Genomic DNA, 22,629 nt, shown 5'->3' on the forward strand with positions numbered 1-22,629 from the left:
TGATAAAAGGAAGACTAGGAAAAAAGTGGGCCCTCTCTGGAAGGAAACAGGAGACCTGGTCACCCTGGATACGGAGAAGGCTGAGGTACTCAATGACTTTTTTGCCTCAGTCTTAGCTAATAAGCCACACCGCCCAAGTTGAAGAAGCTCACCGGCTTCACTCACCAGCTCTGTCAGGAAGTTATCTTCCACACACTCTAGAAACCTCCTAGACTGTTTCCTCTCCGCTGTGTTGTATTTCCAGCAGACATCTGGGAAGCTGAAGTCCCCCATGAGAACAAGGGCTAGTGATTGCAAGACTTGTCCCAGCTGCTTGTAAAATATTTCGTCTGCCCCTTTGGCCTGGTTAGGTGGTCTATAACTGATGCCCACCAGGACATCTGCTTCATTGTCCTTCCCCCTGATTCCTACCCATAAACACTCAACCCTGTCATCGCTATTATTAATCTCAAGACAATCCAAACACTCGGTAACATATAGGGCTACCCCACCACCTCTCCTTCTTAGCCTATCCCTTCTGAAGAGTGTGTAGCCATCCATTGCAGCGCTCCAGTCATGCAAGCCGTCCCACTGATTTCGGTGATAGCAACTGTCATAGCTTTCCTGCTGCACAATGGCTTCCAGCTCCTCCTGTTTGTTGCTCATACTGCGTGCACTGTAGATGCACTTCAGCTGGGCCAGCGATCCTGTCACCTTTTTGGGGGGAGAAGCCCTAATTCCTACATGACAATTCCCGGGCACTTTTGTGATTTCTGACCCATCAATGTCCCTTCTGCCTTTGCTGCTGCATAGTTCTCCATCCCCTACCTCAATCGGGATGGTAGACCGATGGACCTTGCGAGCACACCGTCCCTTAACCATTGCCATACCACTGCCAGGCTTGTCTCTGTCAAGCCTGTTTTTGTTGTTGTTGTTGCTGTTGTTTTTTCCCTTTCCCCCTTCAAAACTAGTTTAAAGTCCTATCGATGGGCCCTGATAAATCCTGAGCAAAGATCTTTTCCCCCCTTAGAGACAAGTGAACCCCATTCGTTGCCAGCAGGCCTGGTGTCTTGTAAAATGGCCCATGATCAAAAACCCAAAGTTCTGCTGGTGACACCAGGCTCTGAAGTCTCTTCTGATTGCCCTCAGACTTCTTGGAGCTTCAACACTGCCTACCTGAAAAAACAATAACAGGTAATAATCCAAGGGTCAAACTAGGGCAGGAAGCTTTCTCTTCATGTCCCTAACTCAGGCCCCAGGAAGGCAGCAGACCTCCCTATGAAGTGGGTCCAGTCTGCATATTGGGCCTTCTGTTCCCTTCAGAAGGGAGTCTCCCACGACAACAACCTGTCTTTTTTTCTTGGTGGGAGCTGTTTTAATGCAGGGCACAGGTCGACGTGATCTCAGTGACACCTCCAAGCCAGATGTACCGTGCTCCTCAATATTTTTCAGATCAACCTGCAAAACTTCATACCTATTGCGCACAGGCACCTGGGAAGGTGGGGAATTCCTTAAGGGACGCGCCTGCCGCGCTGGGCAGGGACTTGTTGCCACTGCCCCTTATCCCCTAGGTCAGTGCTTTCAGCTGGGTGGAGAGAGGATAGGGAAACCCCTCTACTGAGTGTCCCTTCTGCCTGCTGGGCCTGTCTCAGGGAAGGTAGGGAGCGACTCCAGTGGTTTATCTCCTTCTCAGACTCCCTGATACTCCTCAGCCTAGTCACCTCTTCCCAGAGCTCTGTCACTAGGTGGAGGAGTGCCTCAACCTGGGTGCACCTCCCACAGGTGTGCTCACTCCTGCTGTCCTGAACTGGTGTAAGAGTAGGGCACACTCTGCAGCCTGACACTTGGGTGGCAGTGTGTTTCCCCCAGAGCTCTGTCTGGGAGGCTGCGTCACTTGTGGGGGGTGTTGAGCTCCGAGAGGCCATAGCCTTCTGTTGGGTGGATACCATTGCTCCCTAATTGAGCTAGCCAAGCTTCTGGGCACTCCCTGTGCCCTCCCACGTGAGCTGCCGCACAAATTGCCATGCCACATCCTGACTGACGCGCCACATCTTGTTTGCCCATCCTGGTATCCTGGTCGCTGCGCTCCTGGTTGCTCGTGCTCCCTAGGGACTGCCTTTGTACAAGAGGCCCACTCCTGGCTCTGCCCAAGCCTCATCAGCCACCCTTGTGAGGGCTGCCGGCTCCTGGCCGCTCCCTTGGCTGCCTCAAGTTGCCTCGATGAAGGAAAACCCTTGCACACTGCAATCCCCCGCTCCGCTGCAGAACGTGTCTGCCCTGGAGCCGATTGCCTCTGGACTGGACTGCTGTTCAGGGATGGACTGGTCATCAGTCAGCGAGTGGTGAGCAATTGCATTGTGCTTCACTTGTTTTGTACACATTATTATTATTACTATTATCATTATTATTTTTTTTCTTTCTTTTCTGTCCTATTAAACTGTCTGTATCTCAACCCACAAGCTTTTAATTTTTTTCCTGATTCTCTCCCCCATCCCACTGTTGGGGGGGGGGGGAGGGAGGGTGAGAGAACAGCTGTGTGGTGCTTAGCTGCCATCTGGGTTAAACCACAACACCACTGTAAGAGAAGATCAGGTCAAGTCCATCTATGGAACCTGAAGTTCCATGGGACCTGGTGAGATGCATCTGAGGGTCCTGAGGGACTAGGCAGATGTAGTTGCTAAGCCACTATCCATCATATTTGAGAAGTCATGGCAGTCCGGTGAAGTTCTCACTGACTGGAAGAGGGGAAACATTTTCAAAAAGGGAAAAAAGGAAGACCTGGGGAACTGTAGGCTAGTCAGTCTCACTTCTGGGCACAGCAAGGTCATGGAGCAGATCCTCCTGGAAACTATGCTAAGGCACATGGAAAACAAAGAGGTGATTGGTGACAGCCAACATGGCTAAAAGGGCAGATCATGCCTGACAAATCTGGTGGCCTTCTATGATGGGGTTACAGCATTGGTGGATAGGGGAAGAGCAACTGACATCATCTACCTGGACTTGTGCAAACCATTTGATACTGTCCCACACAACAGCTTTGTCTCTAAATTGGAGAGACAAGGATTTGATGGATGGACTACTCGGTGGGTAAGGAATTGGCTAGATGGTCACACTCAAAGAGTTGCAGTCAATGGCTCAATGTCCAAGCAGAGACCAGTGACGAGTGGTGTTCCTCAGGGGTCAGTATCGGGACTGGTGCTATTTAACATCTTTCTTGGTGACACGGACAGTGGGATTGACTGCACGCTCAGCAAATTTGTGGATGAAACCAAGCTGAGTGGTGCAGTTGATGTGCTGGAAGGAAGGGATGCCATCCAGAGGGACCTGGACAGGCCTGTGTGAACATTGTGAAGTTCAACAAGGCCAAATGCAAGGTCCTTCACCTGGGTCGGGGCAATCCCAAACATGAATACAGGCTGGGTGATAAGTGCATAGAGAACAGAGCTGCGGAGAAGGACTTGGGAGTGCTGGTGGATGAAAAGATACTCCATTCCCGTGAGAACTCACGTGGAGTCCTGCATTCAGCTCTGGGGCCCCCAACATAAGACAGACATGGACCTGTTGGAGTGAGTCCAGGGGCAGGCCATGAAGATGATCAGAGGGCTGGAGCACTTCTCCTATGAAGACAAGCTGAGAGAGTTGGGGTTGTTTAGCCTGGAGAAGAGAAGGCTCTGGGGAAACCTTATAGCTGCCTTCCAGCACTGTACTGGGTCTGGCTGGGATGGAGTTAACTTTTCCTGCAGCGGCCCATATAGCACTGTGCTCTGTACTTGTAGCTAGAACAGCATCGGTATCACACCAATGTTTTGTCTATTGCTGAGCAATACTGACACAGCATTGAAGTTTGGAGCTCCCTCAACCTCCCCCCCCCCCCCAAGAACCAGGTGGCTGGGGGTGGGCAAGAGGTGGGCAGGGGACATCACCAGGGCAGCTGACCTAAACTGACCAAAGGGATATTCCATACCATATGACATTGCACTCATATGGTGGAAAAGGGGAAGGGGGGGGGGGCTCTCATTATGAAGTCCTCTGTCCTCCCAAACAACTGCTAGGCCTTGCTTCCCGGGACGTGGCCGAACACTGCTCGTTGATGGGAAGTAGTGAATAATTTCTTTTTTCTCTCTCTGTGCTTCTGCTCGGCCTTTGCTTGTTGGTTTGTGGTTTTTTTTTTTTTTCTCCCCTCTTACTTTTCCTTTTAATTAAATTATCCTTATCTCAGCCCATGAGCCTTTTTTTTTCTTTCCAGCATACTTTCTTTTCCCCTTCTTCTTCTGAGGAGGGGAAGTGAGAGAGTGGTTGTGGTGGAGTTCAGCAGCCCAGCAAGGTAAAACCACCACAGTCCTTTTTGGCACCCAACGTGGGACTCGAAGGGCTGAGATAACAGTAGATTTGATCAAAATGCTTACAATTAACATACTTGCTTGCTAGTCACCATGTCGTCTGTTTTGCTGTTAATATTTTTCTATGTGGTCCTGTTTTATGCGATCCGTGCCACATTCTCCCTTCTGCTGTATATCAGGTCGGAGAGCTTGTTAAAGACTGTGTTTGGATTTTTTAGTTCACTGTGCTGTAAAGCACAGGCCTTGAGCCTGATCTGGTATTCAGGCCCTGCATTGCTATCATTCCTATCCCCTGGAAACTATCTCTTTGAGAATGTTAAAAACTACACTCTCTTCTTTTCCTCCTCTGGAAGTCAGTTTGTGGACAATATCAGGAATGGTACCTCCTTCTTCTTTTCCTGTGGGCTAATTACAGCAGATTTTGAGTACTTTGAATATCCATGGGTAATCAACATGCTCCTATTGCTAGGTCTGCAGAATGTATTTTCTTTTCTTTTCTTTTCTTTTCTTTTCTTTTCTTTTCTTTTCTTTTCTTTTCTTTTCTTTTCTTTTCTTTTCTTTTCTTTTCTTTTCTTTTCTTTTCTTTTCTTTTCTTTTCTTTTCTTTTCTTTTCTTTTCTTTTCTCTTCTCTTCTCTTCTCTTCTCTTCTCTTCTCTTCTCTTCTCTTCTCTTCTCTTCTCTTCTCTTCTCTTTTCTTTTCTTTTCTTTTCTTTTCTTTTCCTTTCCTTTCCTTTTCTTTTCTTTTCTTTTCTTTTCTTTTCTTTTCTTTTCTTTTCTTTTCTTTTCTTTTCTTTTCTTTTCTTTTCTTTTCTTTTCTTTTCTTTTCTTTTCTTTTCTTTTCTTTTCTTTTCTTTTCTTTTCTTTTCTTTTCTTTTCTCCTAAGGTTAAACAATTAGTTAAGAATAGCACCCAGGAATCTGCCCTGAGACTGTGTGGTGGTGGGTTGCAAGGTGTATGGGAGGATATGGGCAGGTACCTGTCACGGTTGTCTCCTCCAATGGTTTTGCACTTCACCTCTGAACAAATGCCAAATCCTAAAAAAACGATAGAATGTTTGAAAGATGTATGCCCTGACCCTGGCAGTGCCAGAGAACTCCAGCTTGCTGCACTGTGCTGGGGCCTGGCCTGTGCCTATCAAATGGTAGTTAACACTACTCAGCACCCTCAAGGGGAGGAAGAGGTCTCTGAATCTGATGATCAGATAACACACACTGTGGCTAACCCAGAGGACCAACCATCAGTGGTATCAGTCACCCTCATAGTCAAAACAAAACAATGGAAGCAGAAGTCAGCTCATTTAGTAAGGGAAGAAGCTCCTCCTGAGAAGTCCCAGGAGGGAGAAGTGGAAGGGGCAGGGAGCTCTAAAGCAGAGCCATCACAAAAACAGGAGGAAGAAGAGACGGAAATCATAAATGAGTCAGAAACCACCCGATCCCCATCCCTGAGTGAGTTGCGAGATATACAAAGGGATTTCAGTCGTCACCCAAGTGAGCACATTCTCACCTGGCTGCTTCGATTCTGGGACACTGGGGCCGGTAGCCAGGAACTAAGAGGCAAGGAAGCCAAGGGGCTGGGATCCCTCTCTAGGGAAAGGGTCATTGACATATGGGATTTTCCATACCATGTGATGTCACAGTCAGCAATAAAAGGTGGGAAAGGGGAAAGGGGCTCTCATTATGAAGACCTCTGTCCTCCCAAACAACCGCTACATGTATTGAGGCCCTGCTTCCCGGGTTGTGGACGAACATCCCTCGTTAATGGGAAGTAGCAATTTATTTTTTTTCTCTTTCTCTGTGCTTCTGCGCAGCCTTTGCTTTTTTTTTTCCCTCTTCCTTTTCCCTTTAATTAAATTATCCTTATCTCAACCCGTGAGCCTTTTTTTTTCTTTCCAGCATTCTTTCTTCTCCCCTTCTTCTTCTTCTGAGGGGAAGTGAGAGAGTGGTCGTGCTGGGGTTCAGCAGCCCAGCAAGGTAAAACCACCACAAGTACTTAAAGGGGGCCTACAGGAAAGCTGGAGAGGGACTCTGTCAGGGAGTGCAGTGATAGGGCGAGGAGTAATGGCTTTAAACTGAAAGAGAGTAGATTTAGCCTAGACATTAGGAAGAAATTCTTTACTATGAGAGTGGTGAGGCAGTGGAACAGGTTGCCCAGAGAAGTTCTGGGTGCCCCATCCCTGGAAGCGTTGAAGGCCAGGTTGGATGGGGCTTTAAGCAACCTTATTTAGTGGAAGTTGTCCCTGTCCATGGCAGGGGGGTTGGAACTAGATGATTTTTAAGGTCCCTTCAAACCCAAACCGTTCTATGATTCTGATTCTATGATTTTTATTCAGAATTGCACTTCTATAGATCATTCTGTGACGTAAATACTTCCAAATGTCAAGTTATGCAAGCTAGCAAGCAAGCACTCACTAGCCCTGCTGTAGTCTTATATTATTTTTACTAGTTATATTTACTAGCAATATTGGGCTACAATCTAAAAGAGAAGGCTTGATAAATTATCTTCTGCAATGTGCAAACTATCTACAGGGAGGAGACTGCTATGACAAACCAATGAACTATAACGCTGCTCTCCAAAGAAACATTTTCAAGGGGAAACCACCACACTGTTTCACATATGATGTATTGTTACTTTTCAACAGTGCAATGTGCAAGGGTATGTAGAAGGAGAGTTTCTGCTCCTTTAAGGGTATCTGGTCAAGGACCTTTTCCAGCGCAACAAAGGGATAATAAGAAAGGGAAGAAGTGATGGAAACCAAGTCTAGTCAGTTCTACTAATTGATAAGGAAGGTGATGGAATATGGAAATGTTGATTCAGGCAAGGTTGTCTCAGTGAGGATTTCTGGATCGGAATGATAAGAAGTAAAGAAGGGGGAACAATAAGCAAAATGCTGAGATACAGACCTGACAAAGCAAAAATAGAGACAATGACGAGAAACAAACCTCTCAGTCACACTAGTTGATGAGCTATCAAACTACAGGCACCACTTCCAGGAAGATCAATCTGGACTTTGAAGTTGATAAGACTGTGAACCAGGGGGGGACCCCAGACTGGGAGGGTGCAGGAAACTGCAGAGCTCTGCAAATCCATGGGGGTTGTGCAGGGGGAAGGGGGAGCAAGAGGAACAAAGAGGGGATAGGTAGTAAGGGGTATAAAAGGGCCGGTCACGTGTAAAACAGGGCTGGTCAGTATGCTTCTCTGGCTGAGCTCTGCACCTTATCACTGCAGTCTGTCCTATCTTCTTATATTTCCTCATTAAATCTTTTCTTAACTAGCTCTCTGCATACTCACACTCTCTCTCCTGTGTGCATGTGTGCTGCAAGGACTAAGTGCCAGCTACTAGTGAGACCTGTTTGTGTGTGAGTGAAGATTGGTGCCAGATACTGGAGTCAGGGTGAGGGAGCGGGCACCCCTGGCTTGTGGTGCCAGCTAATGGAGCGAGTGAGGGTCCTAGCATCAGTAGTTGCAGGGGCCATAGCTCTGGATCTGAAAGGGTCCTACAGACTTTGTGCCCAGAGTGCCAGCTACTGTGGGACTGGCATAAGCGAACTGTGTGCCAGCTACTGTGGGACTGGCATAAGTGAACTGTGTGCCAGCTACTGGAGCATGTGGGGGTCTTCTACTCCCAGCCACTGGGGCAGGAGCACAGCGTGTTCACAAACCAGCTACTACCTGGAGGGGACTGGCATGAGTGAGGCGAGTACAGGGCTCCGCACTGGTGGCTAGAGAAAGGCCGCAGGTCACAGCCCATGTGCCTGGTGATGGATGCTGGCAGGGGCCAAGCCAAGGCAATTGGCTCTGGGGCAAACACGTTCTGCAGTGGAGCAGGGGATCACAGGGGGTTCCCTGTGGGAAAGGAATTCGCAGGTAGCTTTGTGCTGTTTCACACGTCCCTGAGTTAGAGATAATGAGGAAAACAGCGGTAGAACCAAAAACTTGAGCAAGGGCGAGATAAAGTAAATTGGCTACAGTGTTAAAGATGAGCTTTGGGCAGTGGCCAATTGCTGGCTGGCTCGAGGCGCGTGTCTGAGGGTCTCTAACCAATTGTATGACAGATTCAGGCGCGTGGACAGCACGTGGGGCTACGGGGAAAGTATATGTAGTGGTGAAAAATGACAATAAAGGTCTCCCGTTCAAGAGCCATCAGGAGTCCGTGTCTTGCATCCCTTCAAATGGTGACCCCGACGTGATAGGGGAGGAGCAGCGCTGCACGAGTGTCCGAAGGGAACCCAGCCGAACGAGTCAAGCTCGCAGCTGGACTGCAGCTTCAACCCCGGGACATCACCTGAAGGACAGGTGAGCGGCTGGGCATTAATCGTGGGAGCTAGCCTTTCGGCAGAGGAAGAGGCTATAGTGAAACTGCTAACGCAACTCCTAATAGACAGGGGAGTAAAAAATATTCCGTTTAAGATAAAGCTATTATTGAAATTTTTGCGAAAACAAGGGCTCCCCTCAATGGCTTCCACAGTATTTGATGTAAAAACTTGGGACCAAGTGGGGGAAAAAATATGGGAAGCAGCGTCCAGTGGGGATACTAATGCTGCTGAGGTGATGACTACGTGGCGGCTGGTGACTGAGACTTTAAGATCGTGGCAGGCAGAAAAGGAAGTACAGAACGTTGCTGCCCAGGCAATAACAGCAGCCGAACTGAGATCAGAGCCTGCAAGGTCACCAGAGCAGTGCAATTTGATAGACCTGGGGGATGACAAGGAAGAGGGCCGCGGACCGCCGCCGCAGAGCCCCTCCCCGCTGACCCCCTCGGCTCTCGCCTTGCCTGCCCCCGATAATGCTTCCCTGCGGGCCCGAGCTTTCGACCCGCGGGAACAATGGGAGCTGGTGCGCCGGGAAGCGCTAAAGGACGGGGACCCGGTAGGAATGGCTTTCCCGGTGCAGGTGCGACCCAACGGTCCAAATGAATATAATGCCTTCCACTGTGACCTAATTAAAGAATTAAGAAAGACTGTGACTACATATGGATTACACGCACCATTTATTCAGTCACTGTTAGAAAATGTTATGACTGGTCAATTGTTGGTGCCGTACGATTGCCGCCAGCGCCGCCGCCTGCCCCGCTGTCAGCTTCGGGCAGCCGCCCGCCCGCCCCGCCGCCGGCTGCTGCGTTTCTCCGGTTTGAGCGCCCGCCCGCGCACACCGGGCGCTGCCATGTTCCGCCTGCCGCTGCGCCCGGGCCCGTGGCCCCGCGGGCCCCCGCTCTGTCCGTCCTGCGAGGCCGGGCAGAGCCGCGCACCGCCCCCGCTCCGCGACAGCCGGCACGGCCGCAAGCGCCGCCGCCGCCTCCCCGCTCGCCGCCGACCGCCGCCGCTGCTGCCCACCCCCCCCGGGCCGGGCCCCCCCCCTCAGCCCGCCGGCCCCTCTGCTGGCGCTGCGGGCCGCCGCCGGCAGCTCGGCCAAGGATGGGGGTGGATCCCCTGAAAAGGCAGCCACAGATCTCAGCAGTGAACACAAACTCAATAAATCCCAGCAGCTGAAAAAAGTTTTCAAAGAATATGGTGCTGTAGGAGTTTCATTCCATGTTGGAATTTCATTAGTATCTCTAGGAATCTTCTACCTGGCTGTGTCAAGTGGTGTGGATATGACTGCAGTTCTCTTCAAACTTGGTTTCAGTGAATCATCGCTGCAGTCTAAAAGGGCTGCTGGTACAGGCACATTTCTGTTGGCATATGCTATTCACAAATTGTTTGCTCCAGTACGAATCAGCATTACTAGAGTTTCTGTGCCATTTATTGTCCGATACTGCTGGAAGATTGGTTTCTTTAAACCTCCTACCCCAAATCCGTGATAACTTCTTATGGTTTTTTATTCGCCCAACATGGGGCTCAAGGAATTTGAGATAAGGATGATAGTCGAGAGAAGTAACGGGCAAAACATGGACTGGATTTTTTTTTTATGAATGTAATAGTTGTGAAGAATTTAAGAAAGCAGCAATTGTGAGGAATATGTTTCATATTAGTGTGGTGAAGGGACAAGGGGTGGTGTGTGTGTAAATTGTCCACCTCGTCGGTGTCGTGATGATGTTATGTTTATTTTGGTGTGGGGAATTCTTTTTTTTTTTTTTGATTAAGTGAAGTTTGTGAAGATCGTGATAATTGTAAATTAAGAGTATATTGGAATGTAGTGGGTTTACGTGGCAAGGTATTGGTAGCAGGGGGCCATAGGGGTGGCTTCTGTGAAAAGAATCTAGCAGCTGCCCCATGTTAGGTAAGGGCCCTGGTGCTGACCAGAGCCGAGCCAATAAACGATGTTGTTTGAGCCTCTGTGAGAGCATATTTAAGAAAGGGGGGGAAAAAAATGCGATACACAGCAGCTGGGAGAGTGAGAGGAGTGAGAAACAGCCTTGCAGGCGCCAAGGTCAGTGAAGGAGGAGGGGGAGAGGTGCTCCAGGCACCGGAGCAGAAGTCCCCTGCGGCCTGTGGTGAGGACCACGGTGAAGCAGGCTGTCCCCCTGCAGCCCATGGAGTACCACGGTGGAGCAGGGTTCCGCGCTGCAGCCCCGCTGCCACGGTTACCACGGTGGACACCCTCTCAGCAAGAACCAGAGGGAGTGCCGGAGTGGATACCTCCACAGTAATAGACGCCACCTTGTGCGGTACTCACGTTCATAAAATTCCATTGAACATCAAAGGACCAATTGGGAATGACTGTAGTGTATTGCTGCTAGGACGATCAAGTGCAACTCTGACCGGATTGTTTGTTTTGCCGGGGGGTAATTGATGCTGACTACAATGGACAAATCCAAGCTATGGCTTGGACACCATCTCCACCATTGTCAATACAAAAGGGAACTAGAATTGCTCAATTGATTCTTTTCCGAGCAGTAGTCTGCAGGAGTTGGTTCAAGAACAACTCCAACAAGGACATATTGTTCCGACAAACAGCTCATGGAATTCATCAGTGTTTGTTATCAAGAAGAAGAGCGGGAAATGGAGATTACTGCATGATTTGCGACGAATCAGTGCAGTTATCGAGGACATTGCAGCCAGAAAACAAAAAAAAAAAAAAAAAAGAGGAAAAAAAAAAGGAAAAAAAAGAGAAAAAAAGGAAAAAATTAAAAAAACAGTACCTTTGAATACTGTATCGGACTCGCAATATGCTGTAGGTGTTGCTCAGCGCATTGAGAGGGCACATTTGAGACATCCCAAAGGAAAACTTGTTTCTAAAATTTAAAGAGCTGTTATTTTTGGTAGAGCAGCGAGTGCACCTGTATTGTATTATTCACATGCAGAGCCACACCATGTTACCTGGTATTTTTGCAGAGGGTAACACACACGCTGACCAGCTAACTAATATGACCCTGACTGCCCCGGTGCCTAAGGTGCTGGAGCAAGCTCGGTTATCCCATGCCTTTTTCCATCAATCCGCCAAAGTCTCGGCGAAACAATTCGCTATATCGATCATTGACGCCAAATTGATTGTCCAAATATGTCCTGACTGTCAACAACATGTTTCGACCCCGTCTTTAATGGTAAACCATAGAGGTCTACGGTCCTTACAGTTATGGCGGACCGACGTAATGCATATTCCAGAATTTGGTCGCTTGAAATATGTTCACTTATCTGTAGATACTTTCTCTCATGCTATTTGGGCGACAGTTGCGGTGGGTGAAACTAGTCGCCATGTCCAGGCTCACTTCCTGGGTCTCCATCCAACCACGCCGCAACATCTGGGTCACCCTCGCCAACATGACAGGATAAGAAGCGGTGTGCCTGTCCCGGGCTAGTGCTAACGACCCATTCACAACATGTCTGGTGGGGAACCCGGCAGATAACAAAGACTGGACTGTCTACTTGCCGCAAGCGCCCCTAGAGCCAGAGGAATTAGATATCCTGGGATGTGAAACAGCAACAGCATGTGTAAGGTTTAATTGCTCAGGCAAAAAAACAAATCGTGAAACGAATGGTCAACGCCACACTTGCTCCTTATCGCAATGCATCTCTTTGCTGTAATTATACAAAACTATAATAGCATCCTTCCTTGTGCCAGGAGCTGCTCTGCTCGGCTGTGGGATCGACTGTGGAACGGACGCCCCTAGGTGCACCCCGAGCATTTTCCTCGGAGGAGTCTCCACTCTCAGCCGCTCACCGCGGGAGTAGACAAGGACCTCCTGAAGCCGCAGACAAATTATTTTAAGTGATATTTTCTTGTGGTATGAATGAGAAGTGCAAGAGGCCTCTTTGCATGATCGTGTGATTGTGCTGTGTGAGTGAGAAGCAGCATCACTGCGAAGCAACATCCCTAGCGCTTAGTGGCTTGTTGACTGATGTAGATTCTAGTAGGCACGCTACTTTACAATCGTAATTCTGCTTGTGATTTTCACCCTGTTGCTTATTGTATCTTGCTTATTGCAGTGTCTGCGGTGATTGATAGAAAAATCTATAGAAAGCGTTTGGTTGATTGATTGAAAATAAAAAAGGGGGAATTGTGGGAAAGGAATTCGCAGGGAGCTTTGTGCTGTTTCACACATCCCTGAGTTAGAGATAATGAGGAAAACAGCGGTAGAACCAAAAACTTGAGCAAGGTCGAGATAAAGTAAATTGGCTACAGTGTTAAAGATGAGCTTTGGGCAGTGGCCAATTGCTGGCTGGCTCGAGGCGCGTGTCTGAGGGTCTCTAACCAATTGTATGACAGATTCAGGCGCGTGGACAGCACGTGGGGCTACGGGGAAAGTATATGTAGTGGTGAAAAATGGCAATAAAGGTCTCCTGTTCAAGAGCCATCAGGAGTCCGTGTCTTGCATCCCTTCAGTTCCCTACATCGAGGCCGATCGAGGAAGCTGAGGGAGCCGCCAGGACCCGGCAGCCCTCTCGAGGGCAGCCGACGAGGCTTGGGCAGAGCCAGGAGTGCCCCTCCTCTGTTGTACAAAGACAGCCCCTAGGGAGCATGAGTGAGCAGGAGTTCGACAAACAGAGGGGGCAAACAGGGCATGGCATGGCAGTTTGCACTGCAGATCGTGCAGGGAGGGCAGAGTATCCCTCCCCACTCAAGAGACCAGCTCACCTATTGGCTGCCTCCCAGACAACAAGTTCAGCCATGGTCTCCACCAGACAGAAAACTCTTGCCAAAAATAATGTGGCAACCCAGACCGACTGCCTGCCCAAAAATGTGGCTGTTCAGGTCTCCAGCATTGGAACTGTTTGCCCAGGGAGGTGGCGGAGTCATCCATCCCTGGGGGTGTTTAGGGAAAGGTTGGACATGGTCCTTAGGGACATGGTTTAGTGGGTGACATTGGTAGTAGGGGGACGGTTGGACCAGATGGAGGTCTTTTCCAACCTTAATGATTCTGTTTCCTAAACCCCGGTGTGCGTGGGGTGTGCATTTGTATTCACAAGCAAGCTTTAAGTTGGACTAGCTGGCATGTAGCGGGAGCCTCAGGTCCAGGTCGGGTATCAGGCAGGTGGGGGCTCCATGGTGGTGTAAGGAATGGTCCAGCAATTCGTGCCACTAAGGGGTTTGAAGGGTTAACATTGAGGCCTGGGTTTAGGCGAGAAGAGAACAAAGGGATTTCTTCAGAGAAAAACTGCTGACTTTGCACGGACGTGCAGTAACTTCTGACAGCCGGCCAAGAGACCACTAGATAAGGAGGAAGAATATGAGCCTCCCTGTCCAAGCGGCCCCCGGGGAAAGTAACAGAGACTGATAAGCAGGCGCACCTGGGAGGACTTCGGATTCGGGAAACCAATTATAATAACCCTGCCTCTTCTAGAAGTAGTAATGAATATGTATTAGCCTAGGAGCATAAAAACCAACCGCCCTACGTAACAGGGGTGCGTCCTGGTGAAGCAGAGACTCCTGGCACACCCAGCGCTGTTTGCTTGCCTCTATTCGTTTAATAAATTGTAAACTTTGATTGTAATCCTATTTGGGACTCAGTCATTTATAACAATTGGGGGCTCGTCCGGGATGGTCTTGGTTCCTGAATTCTGACTTGATCTAGGAGGGGCGCCCCCACCATTTGGTGGCTCCTGTTCGAGTCAGGTCGGGGCTAATGCCATCTCGAACCTGAATAAGGGCAAGCAAAGATTTAGATTTTTTTATGAGCTCCCTTTGCCGGCTGCAGCACTATATTTTGCCCGTAGTTCTGCACGCGAAGATCCAAACGAAGACGATGGAGTATACCGTTCGGTTGGGTGGGATTCGGTTGCCTGTGTGTGTGAGAGTGTGACTGAGACGGAACGTAGTTCCGAAGCGATTGTGGAGGTCTTCTAACCGCGGTTCCAATCTCCCGCGAGGGACTTGGCCGGTGAAGGACCGAAGCGATTCCTATAGGATTGGTGGGTGGGTGATAGGTCCTAAACCCCCTGCAAGACACTCTCACTAAGGCAACCAAGGGCTGTAGGAATTGCCACAGTAAAATTCCTAGATGGGTCAGACAAAATTGAAGACCCGGGACCAGAGAAAAGGGAGCAAATTACCAGACATACCACCAGAAAGTCCATTAGGGATAATGATTAGAAATTGGAACGATAGGGGCCCCAGAAAAGGAAAAAAGTAAATTAAAAATGGTTCAGTATTGTATGACAGAATGGCCGAAGGAGCCTTTAAGACCACATGTCTTTTGGCCCGTTTTCGGATCCTTTGAAGACTGGGTTTGCCAGGCCTTAAATATACATGTTAATTCAAAGGAACCTTTTAGCCAGGAGGAAAGTGATTATGCAGGATTATGGATCAGGATCTCACGTCCTTTTCCAGCCTCAATATTTACACTAAAAGCAGACGAGAAGTTTGAAGAAGAAGAGAACAAAAAAATAAAAAATAAAAAAAAAGGAAAAAGAAAAAGATGATGAATGGGAGTCATTGGATAACCTACCACCTCTATATCCTAACAATCCACCCCCGGTGGTGCATCTTGTAATCCTGTTTTGTTCTTAAATGTTTTGACTGTGTCAAGGAGGAAGGTGGGAGCATTATCTAAGTAACAGTTTAGAAGTTTGGGTATATTCGCGGTGGTGTTCGGTCAGTTTCCCAAGTATCGGGGGAGAGGGGCTGACTGATTATCAAAATGTTAGAACGGAGAGTCACTTCTTCGGTGGTTCGGGCCTGAGCCCTGGGAATTTGGTAAGAAGGGGGAGAGCGAATTTATTTAGGCCTCAATACCTTTTTAAACCCCCATCTTGACGGATACACAGGAGTGATTCCTTGTTTTGTGTAGGCTTACTAACAAAGTGCATGAGAAAAATTAGCATTCGGCTTGAAATTCGGTCTTGTTGAAATGTAAATTTTGTGAAAAAGGTGGTATTGTTTGTCTAGAAGACAGAAGGCTGAGTGCTTCAGGTGTTTTTCCGAAGTCCTGTGGATTTATGATTGGAACGGGGCTCATCAATAATCTGAAATACTGAAGTTTGTATGTGGAAAGAAGAGTTTAATCCCAGAGAACTGGGACATTTGGGAAGAAGATTAGGAAAAGATAGTAAAAACCTTCAATAAAAAGGTTTGCGTGGAAATTGAAACAAGGGACAGTAACTAATATAAATAAATAAAAGGGAATGGGAAATCGAGGAAATGGGTAAAATCCAAAACAAAGACGTCCTAAAAAAAAAAAAAAAAAAGCCTCCTTGGGTGCATATTGGCACATTGGAAGGATATTGTTAGAAATGGGGGCACAGAAAGCAAGAGGACTTTCACTAAGTATTGCAATCAGTGGTGGCCACTATATAAACTAAATGGCCACTTTATGGATCAATCGACTATAACAGTGTCTTGCAATTAATGTTTTTGAGGAGAGAAGGAAAATAGGATGAAATGTTGTATACTGATATGTTGTTTCAGCATCTTGGAGGGAAAAGGTTTGGAATTAAGTTGGCCCCTGACTGAGCCTTTGGTGTTGGCATTAGAAAAGTACGGGCTGGAGAAAGATAAAGGAAGTGTTAAAAGGGTTGTTGAAGGTGTTAAAGGTTGTGTGGCATGTAGTATTTAACAGAGCTGTTTGAAGTTGAATGAGCAGGGAAAGAGGATGTAGGAATGTTAATAGTTCCGCCTCAACCCGAGGCTGAGATCTCTAAATCGCGGGTGTGAGCCCTCTGGGGCAGAGGGACCGTGATGGGTCCGAGAGAGTTGTCGTGGAAACAGAAAAGCAGCTAACTCTTAAAACAACCTGAGTTCATGTGTGAGCTCAGATTGCCAATGGGACCGCTCAGGGAACTTTCAACGATTGCATTCCCCTGACCGACCCCCTCACTGAGACCCTAATCACCCCGGAAATTATGTAAATACCAAAATCTGGTTAAATTGGCTATTGGGAATTGAGAATCTGTTCCAACAAGGTCCAAAAGAAACCCCTATGGAATTTATGGAATTTTTGAATTTTTGGACCAACTTTGAAATGCAATGAGAAAAAAAAATGGACCTGGCTTTAAAAAAAAAAAAAAGAGAGAGAGAGAGAGGCAACTGGCTAGCCTCTTTCCAGGGCAATCGGCCCCTGATATCAGAAAGAAATTGTCTTAGGCTGCAGGACAAACTTACAACTGTAAGAAATGGTCCAGCAATTCGTGCCACTAAGGGGTTTTGAAGGGTTAACATTGAGGCCTGGGTTTAGGCGAGAAGAGAACAAAGGGATTTCTTCAGAGAAAAACTGCTGACTTTGCACGGACGTGCAGTAACTTCTGACAGCCGGCCAAGAGACCACTAGATAAGGAGGAAGAATATGAGCCTCCCTGTCCGAGCGGCCCCCGAGAAAGTAACAGAGACTGATAAGCAGGTGCACCTGGAAGGACGTCGGATTTGGGAAACCAATTATAATAACCTTGCCTCTTTTAGAAGTAGTAATGAATATGTATTAGCCTAGGAGTATAAAAAATTAGATGCCTTACGTAACGGGTGTGCATCCCGGTGGAGCAGAGACTCCCGGCGCACCCAGCGCTGTTTGCTTGCCTCTATTCGTTTAATAAATTGTAAACTCTGATTGTAATCCTATTTGGGACTCAGTCATTTATAACACAACAGTCAGGAATGATGGGGACCTGGGGCATCTACCCTAGCAGGTCCACTAGTTGAAATAAAGCTAGGAAACGAAGACAGAGGCTTGAATTTTTTGTTTGAATTTTCTGTTTGTAGATGGCTCCTCCCGAGTAGTGGAAGGGAGGAGGAAATCAGGATATGCAATAATTAATAAGAACTTAGAACCTGTGGAATCCGGACCTTTGAGCCCATCATGGTCAGCTCAGGCTTGTGAGCTGTATGCCCTATGTAGGGCCCTGGAACTATTAAAAGGGAAAAGTGGGACGATATATACAGACTCTAAATATGCATATGGGGTGGTCCATACTTTTGGAAAAATTTGGGAAGAAAGAGGTCTAATTAATACTCAAGGGAGGAATCTTATACATCAAGAGTTAATAATAAAAATTTTAAGGGCATTAAGAGAACCAAAGGAGATAGCAGTGGTACATGTAAGAGGACACCAAAAGGGATTGGATTATCGAATCAGAGGAAATAATCTAGCAGATAAGGAGGCCCAGGAAGCAGCCCTGAGGACTCAGGTTGTTAAAATCAATGTGATACGAGAGGAAGAAAGGCGAGAAAGAGAAGAAAAGAAATTTACCCCTGAAGAACAAGCAAAATTGGAGAAAATAGGGGCTAAGTTAGAACAAGGAGAATGGACACTGCCTGACGGGCGAGAGATATTGCCAACAGCCTATGCGAGGCAAATACTGGAACGTTTACATGCACAAACACATTGGGGTATGAAGGCATTAAGCGATCATTTCCTTAAACAATTTGGTTGCATTGGAATTTTTGAAATAGCGAAACAAATTACATAAGGTTGTTTAACTTGTCAGAAAATAAATAAGAAAGTGTTTCGACAAGCAGCTATGGGAGGGAGAAAAACAGCTTATAGGCCTTTCGAGAAAGTACAAGTTGATTTCACTGAATTGCCCAAGGTAGGGAGAATGAAATATCTATTGGTAATCGTAGATCATTTAACACAATGGGTAGAAGCTTATCCTGTAGCACGAGCTACTGCACAGACAGTGGTAAAAATTTTATTGGAACATTTAATACCAAGGTATGGGATAATCCAGTACATTGATTCTGATCAGGGCACACGCTTTACTTCTAAAATAATAAAATTGTTGTGTCAATCATTAGGTATTCAGTGGGAATACCACACTCCCTGGCACCCACAAAGCTCAGGGAAAGTAGAAAGGATGAATCAAACAATAAAACAACAATTGGCTAAGTTAATGATCGAGACACAGCTGCCCTGGACGAAATGCTTACCATTGGCACTTTTAAACATAAGAACTAAACCACACAGTGAGACTGGATTATCATCATATGAAATGTTATATGGTATGCCTTATTCTCAAGGGATGCCCCTAGGGAACAATGTAATTGAGGATCATAGTATCCAGAAATACATAATTACCATTGGAAGGAGATTACAGGAGCTAAGAGAAATTGGGATGATGACTCAGACACCACCTTTAGGATTTGCTATTCATAAAATACAACCAGGAGACAAGGTCTTAATAAAAACCTGGAGAGAAGAATCATTGAACCCCCGATGGGAGGGACCGTACCTTGTTTTACTTACTACTGAAACAGCTGTGAGAACAGCAGAAAGGGGTTGGACCCACGCATCCAGAATAAAAGGACCAATAACTACCGAAGCCTGGAGGGTTGAGTCCACTCCTGGGGAACTGAAACTGAGACTAAAGAGGAACTGATATCCCAGCAATGAGGTTCTGCATGAATTAAGGGCACTGGATAAAGAGGACAAGGCTGAAGGGAGGAAAGGGAGAAGGCAAGACCGGGGTAGGACCCTCCACTGCGGTGTGTATGGTCTACCGAGGGAGGCAACCCCTATGGGTATTGACCGCCGAGTGAGAGGGCCTCGACCGGACTTCTCCCGCGCTAAGATCAGGTTGTCCTGAGAAAAATAACATGAGAACCTCTTAAACCCATAATGAAATTGTGATTAGTTTTTCCAGGAGCTGGATCACTCCGAAGGGCTGAATGGTAACACAAGCTCTGAAAGCGGGCCCAACCTCATGATTAAAGGCGTTTCCCACACTCTCAAGATTGGACGACGAAAAAGGATAAGAAATGCTATACTTTCTGGTATTGTTTTTACAGGGGCAATTGGGCCATGGGCAAGAATGGAGGAATAACTTTTTCACTTTGGGGGAGGAAGTGGCTAGGGCCTTTAACCTTAGTAACTGCTGGATTTGTGGAGGACCGGGGGGAACTGAAAGTTGGCCCTGGGTAGCAGGCCCAGTTGAACCCAAGTGGTGGGTCAGTAATCTGAGCGAAGTTCATAATGGGACGCAATTTTGGAAAGAGGAAGGAGGTCCATGGCAGTTGCACTCGTCAGCTCGGGGTGCATACTGCTTGAACAGAACAGGAACAGTGGCGGTGGGAAAAAGCATTTGCAATTGGACTCTGTCCCCCGGATATGATTGTACCGATCCTGGATGTAGTCCTATAAGCTGTACAGCACGTAGTGGGAAATGGAACGCCACACATGTTCAGCTGAGAAATGGGACTTGGCTGAAATGCTCATATTGAGAATTTTTTGGATCCGGATGTAAAACTGTGGCAAGAGCACAAGCGGGGGGACAATTTGATGGTCAAATCTTGAGCTGTCAGCGCGATAACACCACTAAGGAATAGCATGTGGTGCGGGTCTATCGCTGGAGATGGCAGAATGAGAATGGGAGGCGAGTGTTCTTTAAGCATTTCTGGTCAGCTTATAATATAACTGGCCACCAAGGAGAACTGAATTGTGACTGTAAGTGGAAACCCGATGCGGGAGCTTGGAAGTGCGCATATACGAGTACGAACGGGGCAGACATTGTAACAGGACCACTCGGTAACAAGGACACTGTATTATCACGCCCCAAGGGCTAAAAAGGAATGGAATGGTCCTTTTCCAAATGGGACATGGGCCCTAAAGGGACATTATTGGGTGTGTGGCAAACATGCTTACAAGAGGCTACCTGAAAATTGGTCGGGAATATGCTATGTGGGGTACATAAGACCCTTGTTCTTTTTATTGTCACAAACACAAGGAAATCATTTAGGAATAAGATTATATGATGACCTGAACAGAGTGAAACGATCTATTGATACTTCCTTAACCGGGGGTAGTGCCCAAAAATGGGGAAAGGATGAATGGCCTCCTGAAAGAATCATACAGCATTATGGGCCAGCCACCTGGAACCCGAATGAGTTGATATCAGGAGCCCGAGAACCTATTTATAATTTGAACCGAATAATTAGGTTGCAAGCTATCCTCGAAGTTGTAACAAATCAAACAGCGACGGCCTTGGATCTTTTGGCTGACCAATCCACTCAAATGAGAAATGCTATATTCCAACATAGAATGGTCTTAGACTATTTACTAGCAGAAGAAGGGGGAGTGTGTGGAAAACTGAACGATTCTAATTGTTGTCTACAGATTGATGATAATGGAAAAGTGGTCAAGCAGATAACAAAGGAAATTAGAAAGCTAGCCCACGTCCCAGTACAAACTTGGAAGGGTATGGATTGGGATTTCTTTTCATGGTTGCCTGGTGAACCATGGGTTAAAAGGATGCTGTTTTTATTTTTATGTGGTATAGTGACATTATTGTTTATACCTTGTATGATACCTTGCTTTACGTTGTTGATATGGCGGATAATAAATAGCACCCAATTTGTGATGACTTCGGGAGAGAAAAGGTGACGTGTCGATAATGATGCTTAAGAAGTGAACACCCCGAGAACTGACTGATGAAATCCAATTGTTACTGACAAAGGTTGAAGGAGAGACACGAATTGATGATTAAAAAAAAAAAAAAAAAAGGAGGAATTGTAAGAAATGGTCCAGCAATTCGTGCCACTAAGGGGTTTTGAAGGGTTAACATTGAGGCCTGGGTTTAGGCGAGAAGAGAACAAAGGGATTTCTTCAGAGAAAAACTGCTGACTTTGCACGAATGTGCAGTAACTTCTGACAGCCGGCCAAGAGACCACTAGATAAGGAGGAAGAATATGAGCCTCCCTGTCTCCCTGTCCGAGCGGCCCCCGAGAAAGTTACAGAGACTGATAAGCAGGTGCACCTGGAAGGACGTCGGATTCGGGAAACCAATTATAATAACCTTGCCTCTTTTAGAAGTAGTAATAAATATGTATTAGCCTAGGAGTATAAAAAATTAGATGCCTTACGTAACGGGTGTGCGTCCCGGTGGAGCAGAGACTCCCGGCGCACCCAGCGCTGTTTGCTTGCCTCTATTCGTTTAATAAATTGTAAACTCTGATTGTAATCCTATTTGGGACTCAGTCATTTATAACACAACAGTCAGGAATGATGGGGACCTGGGGCATCTACCCTAGCAGGTCCACTAGTTGAAATAAAGCTAGGAAACGAAGACAGAGGCTTGAATTTTTTGTTGGTTGTGGGAGCTTCTTTCTCTGTGTTAATTAGGCTGTAAATGTAATAGGAGCAACATATTCAGTGTTAAATAGTTTTAAAGGACAATTAGGAGCTAAGACAACTACAATAATTGGAGCCACAGGGAAAGAGGAGGAATGGCCATTCTTACAACCCCTTGATTTGCGTTTTGGGGGTAAGGAACTAACCCATGAATTTTAGTATGTACCAGAATGCCCGATTCCACTCTTGGGATGGGATCTATTAGCCAAATTAGATGCAACAATAACCTTTGAGGATGGAGAATTAATAATGAAGGTACCTGAGTCCAAAGTAGGGCAAATCCTAATGATCAAAGATAAACCCTTTGTTAATAGTCCAAGAGAAGTTTGGGACTCAGTCATTTATAACACTGGTATGCCCAGGGGGACTTGCGAATGTGGTGTGCATGAGGGACGAGTGTGTGAGTGAGCGCGTGCTTGCAGCAAGCTTCAAGATGGACTAGCCGACAAGTAGGTGATCCATGAAGTGGGTATGAGGGCCTGGGATCCAGACAGGGATGCCAGATGGACAGAGGGGCCATGCAAGTACTTGAGGGATCCAGGCGGGGGTGCTGGATAGACAGATGGACTGTGCCAGGTATGCGAAGGATCCACAAATGTGTGTGTGATTGTGAACCTGGAGAGTACTGTGTGTGTGTGCCTTCACTAGCGAACTTCTACCTCTACCAGCCAGAGAGGGGGAGGGGGTTTCAGCTATCTATGTCTATGCTTTATGTGAACCCTTATGAAGGCAGCCCTTGGCTGGAACAACCTGTGTGACCGGTTATATTAGTGCCCTGTCTTTGTCTGTGTTTGTATGTCTCTGGGATATGTGCTCAGCTTTGCTACTGGTTGAGACTGCTAAAGGGAAAACAGCAGCCTTGTTCCACCCCCCCACACCCAT

General features: G+C 47.1%; 2 protein-coding genes across 6 annotated transcripts in view; one reads left to right on the top strand and one right to left on the bottom strand.

Moving 5' to 3' along the window:
• LOC136789445 (uncharacterized) overlaps positions 1-22,629 on the bottom strand; it is a 145,715-nt gene that overhangs the window by 113,299 nt on the left and 9,787 nt on the right. The gene's annotated exons all lie outside the window — the stretch shown is intronic.
• The window catches only part of LOC136789446 (uncharacterized), an 80,437-nt gene continuing 65,977 nt past the window's right edge, over positions 8,170-22,629 (top strand). Inside the window, exons 1-2 of one of the 2 annotated variants that reach the window (XR_010828187.1) lie at positions 8,170-8,612; positions 12,318-14,531. Coding sequence is in view for 1 of the 2 variants with exons in the window: in XM_066989513.1 (XP_066845614.1) it covers positions 8,772-9,749 (978 nt within the window). In the remaining variant the exon portion in view is untranslated. Of the gene's footprint in view, positions 14,532-22,629 lie in introns of both variants that reach the window. The other variant, XM_066989513.1, reaches the window with a different exon arrangement.

Source organism: Anser cygnoides, unplaced genomic scaffold, assembly GCF_040182565.1.
Source record: "Anser cygnoides isolate HZ-2024a breed goose unplaced genomic scaffold, Taihu_goose_T2T_genome scaffold_45_1, whole genome shotgun sequence".
Lineage (NCBI taxonomy): Eukaryota > Metazoa > Chordata > Aves > Anseriformes > Anatidae > Anser > Anser cygnoides.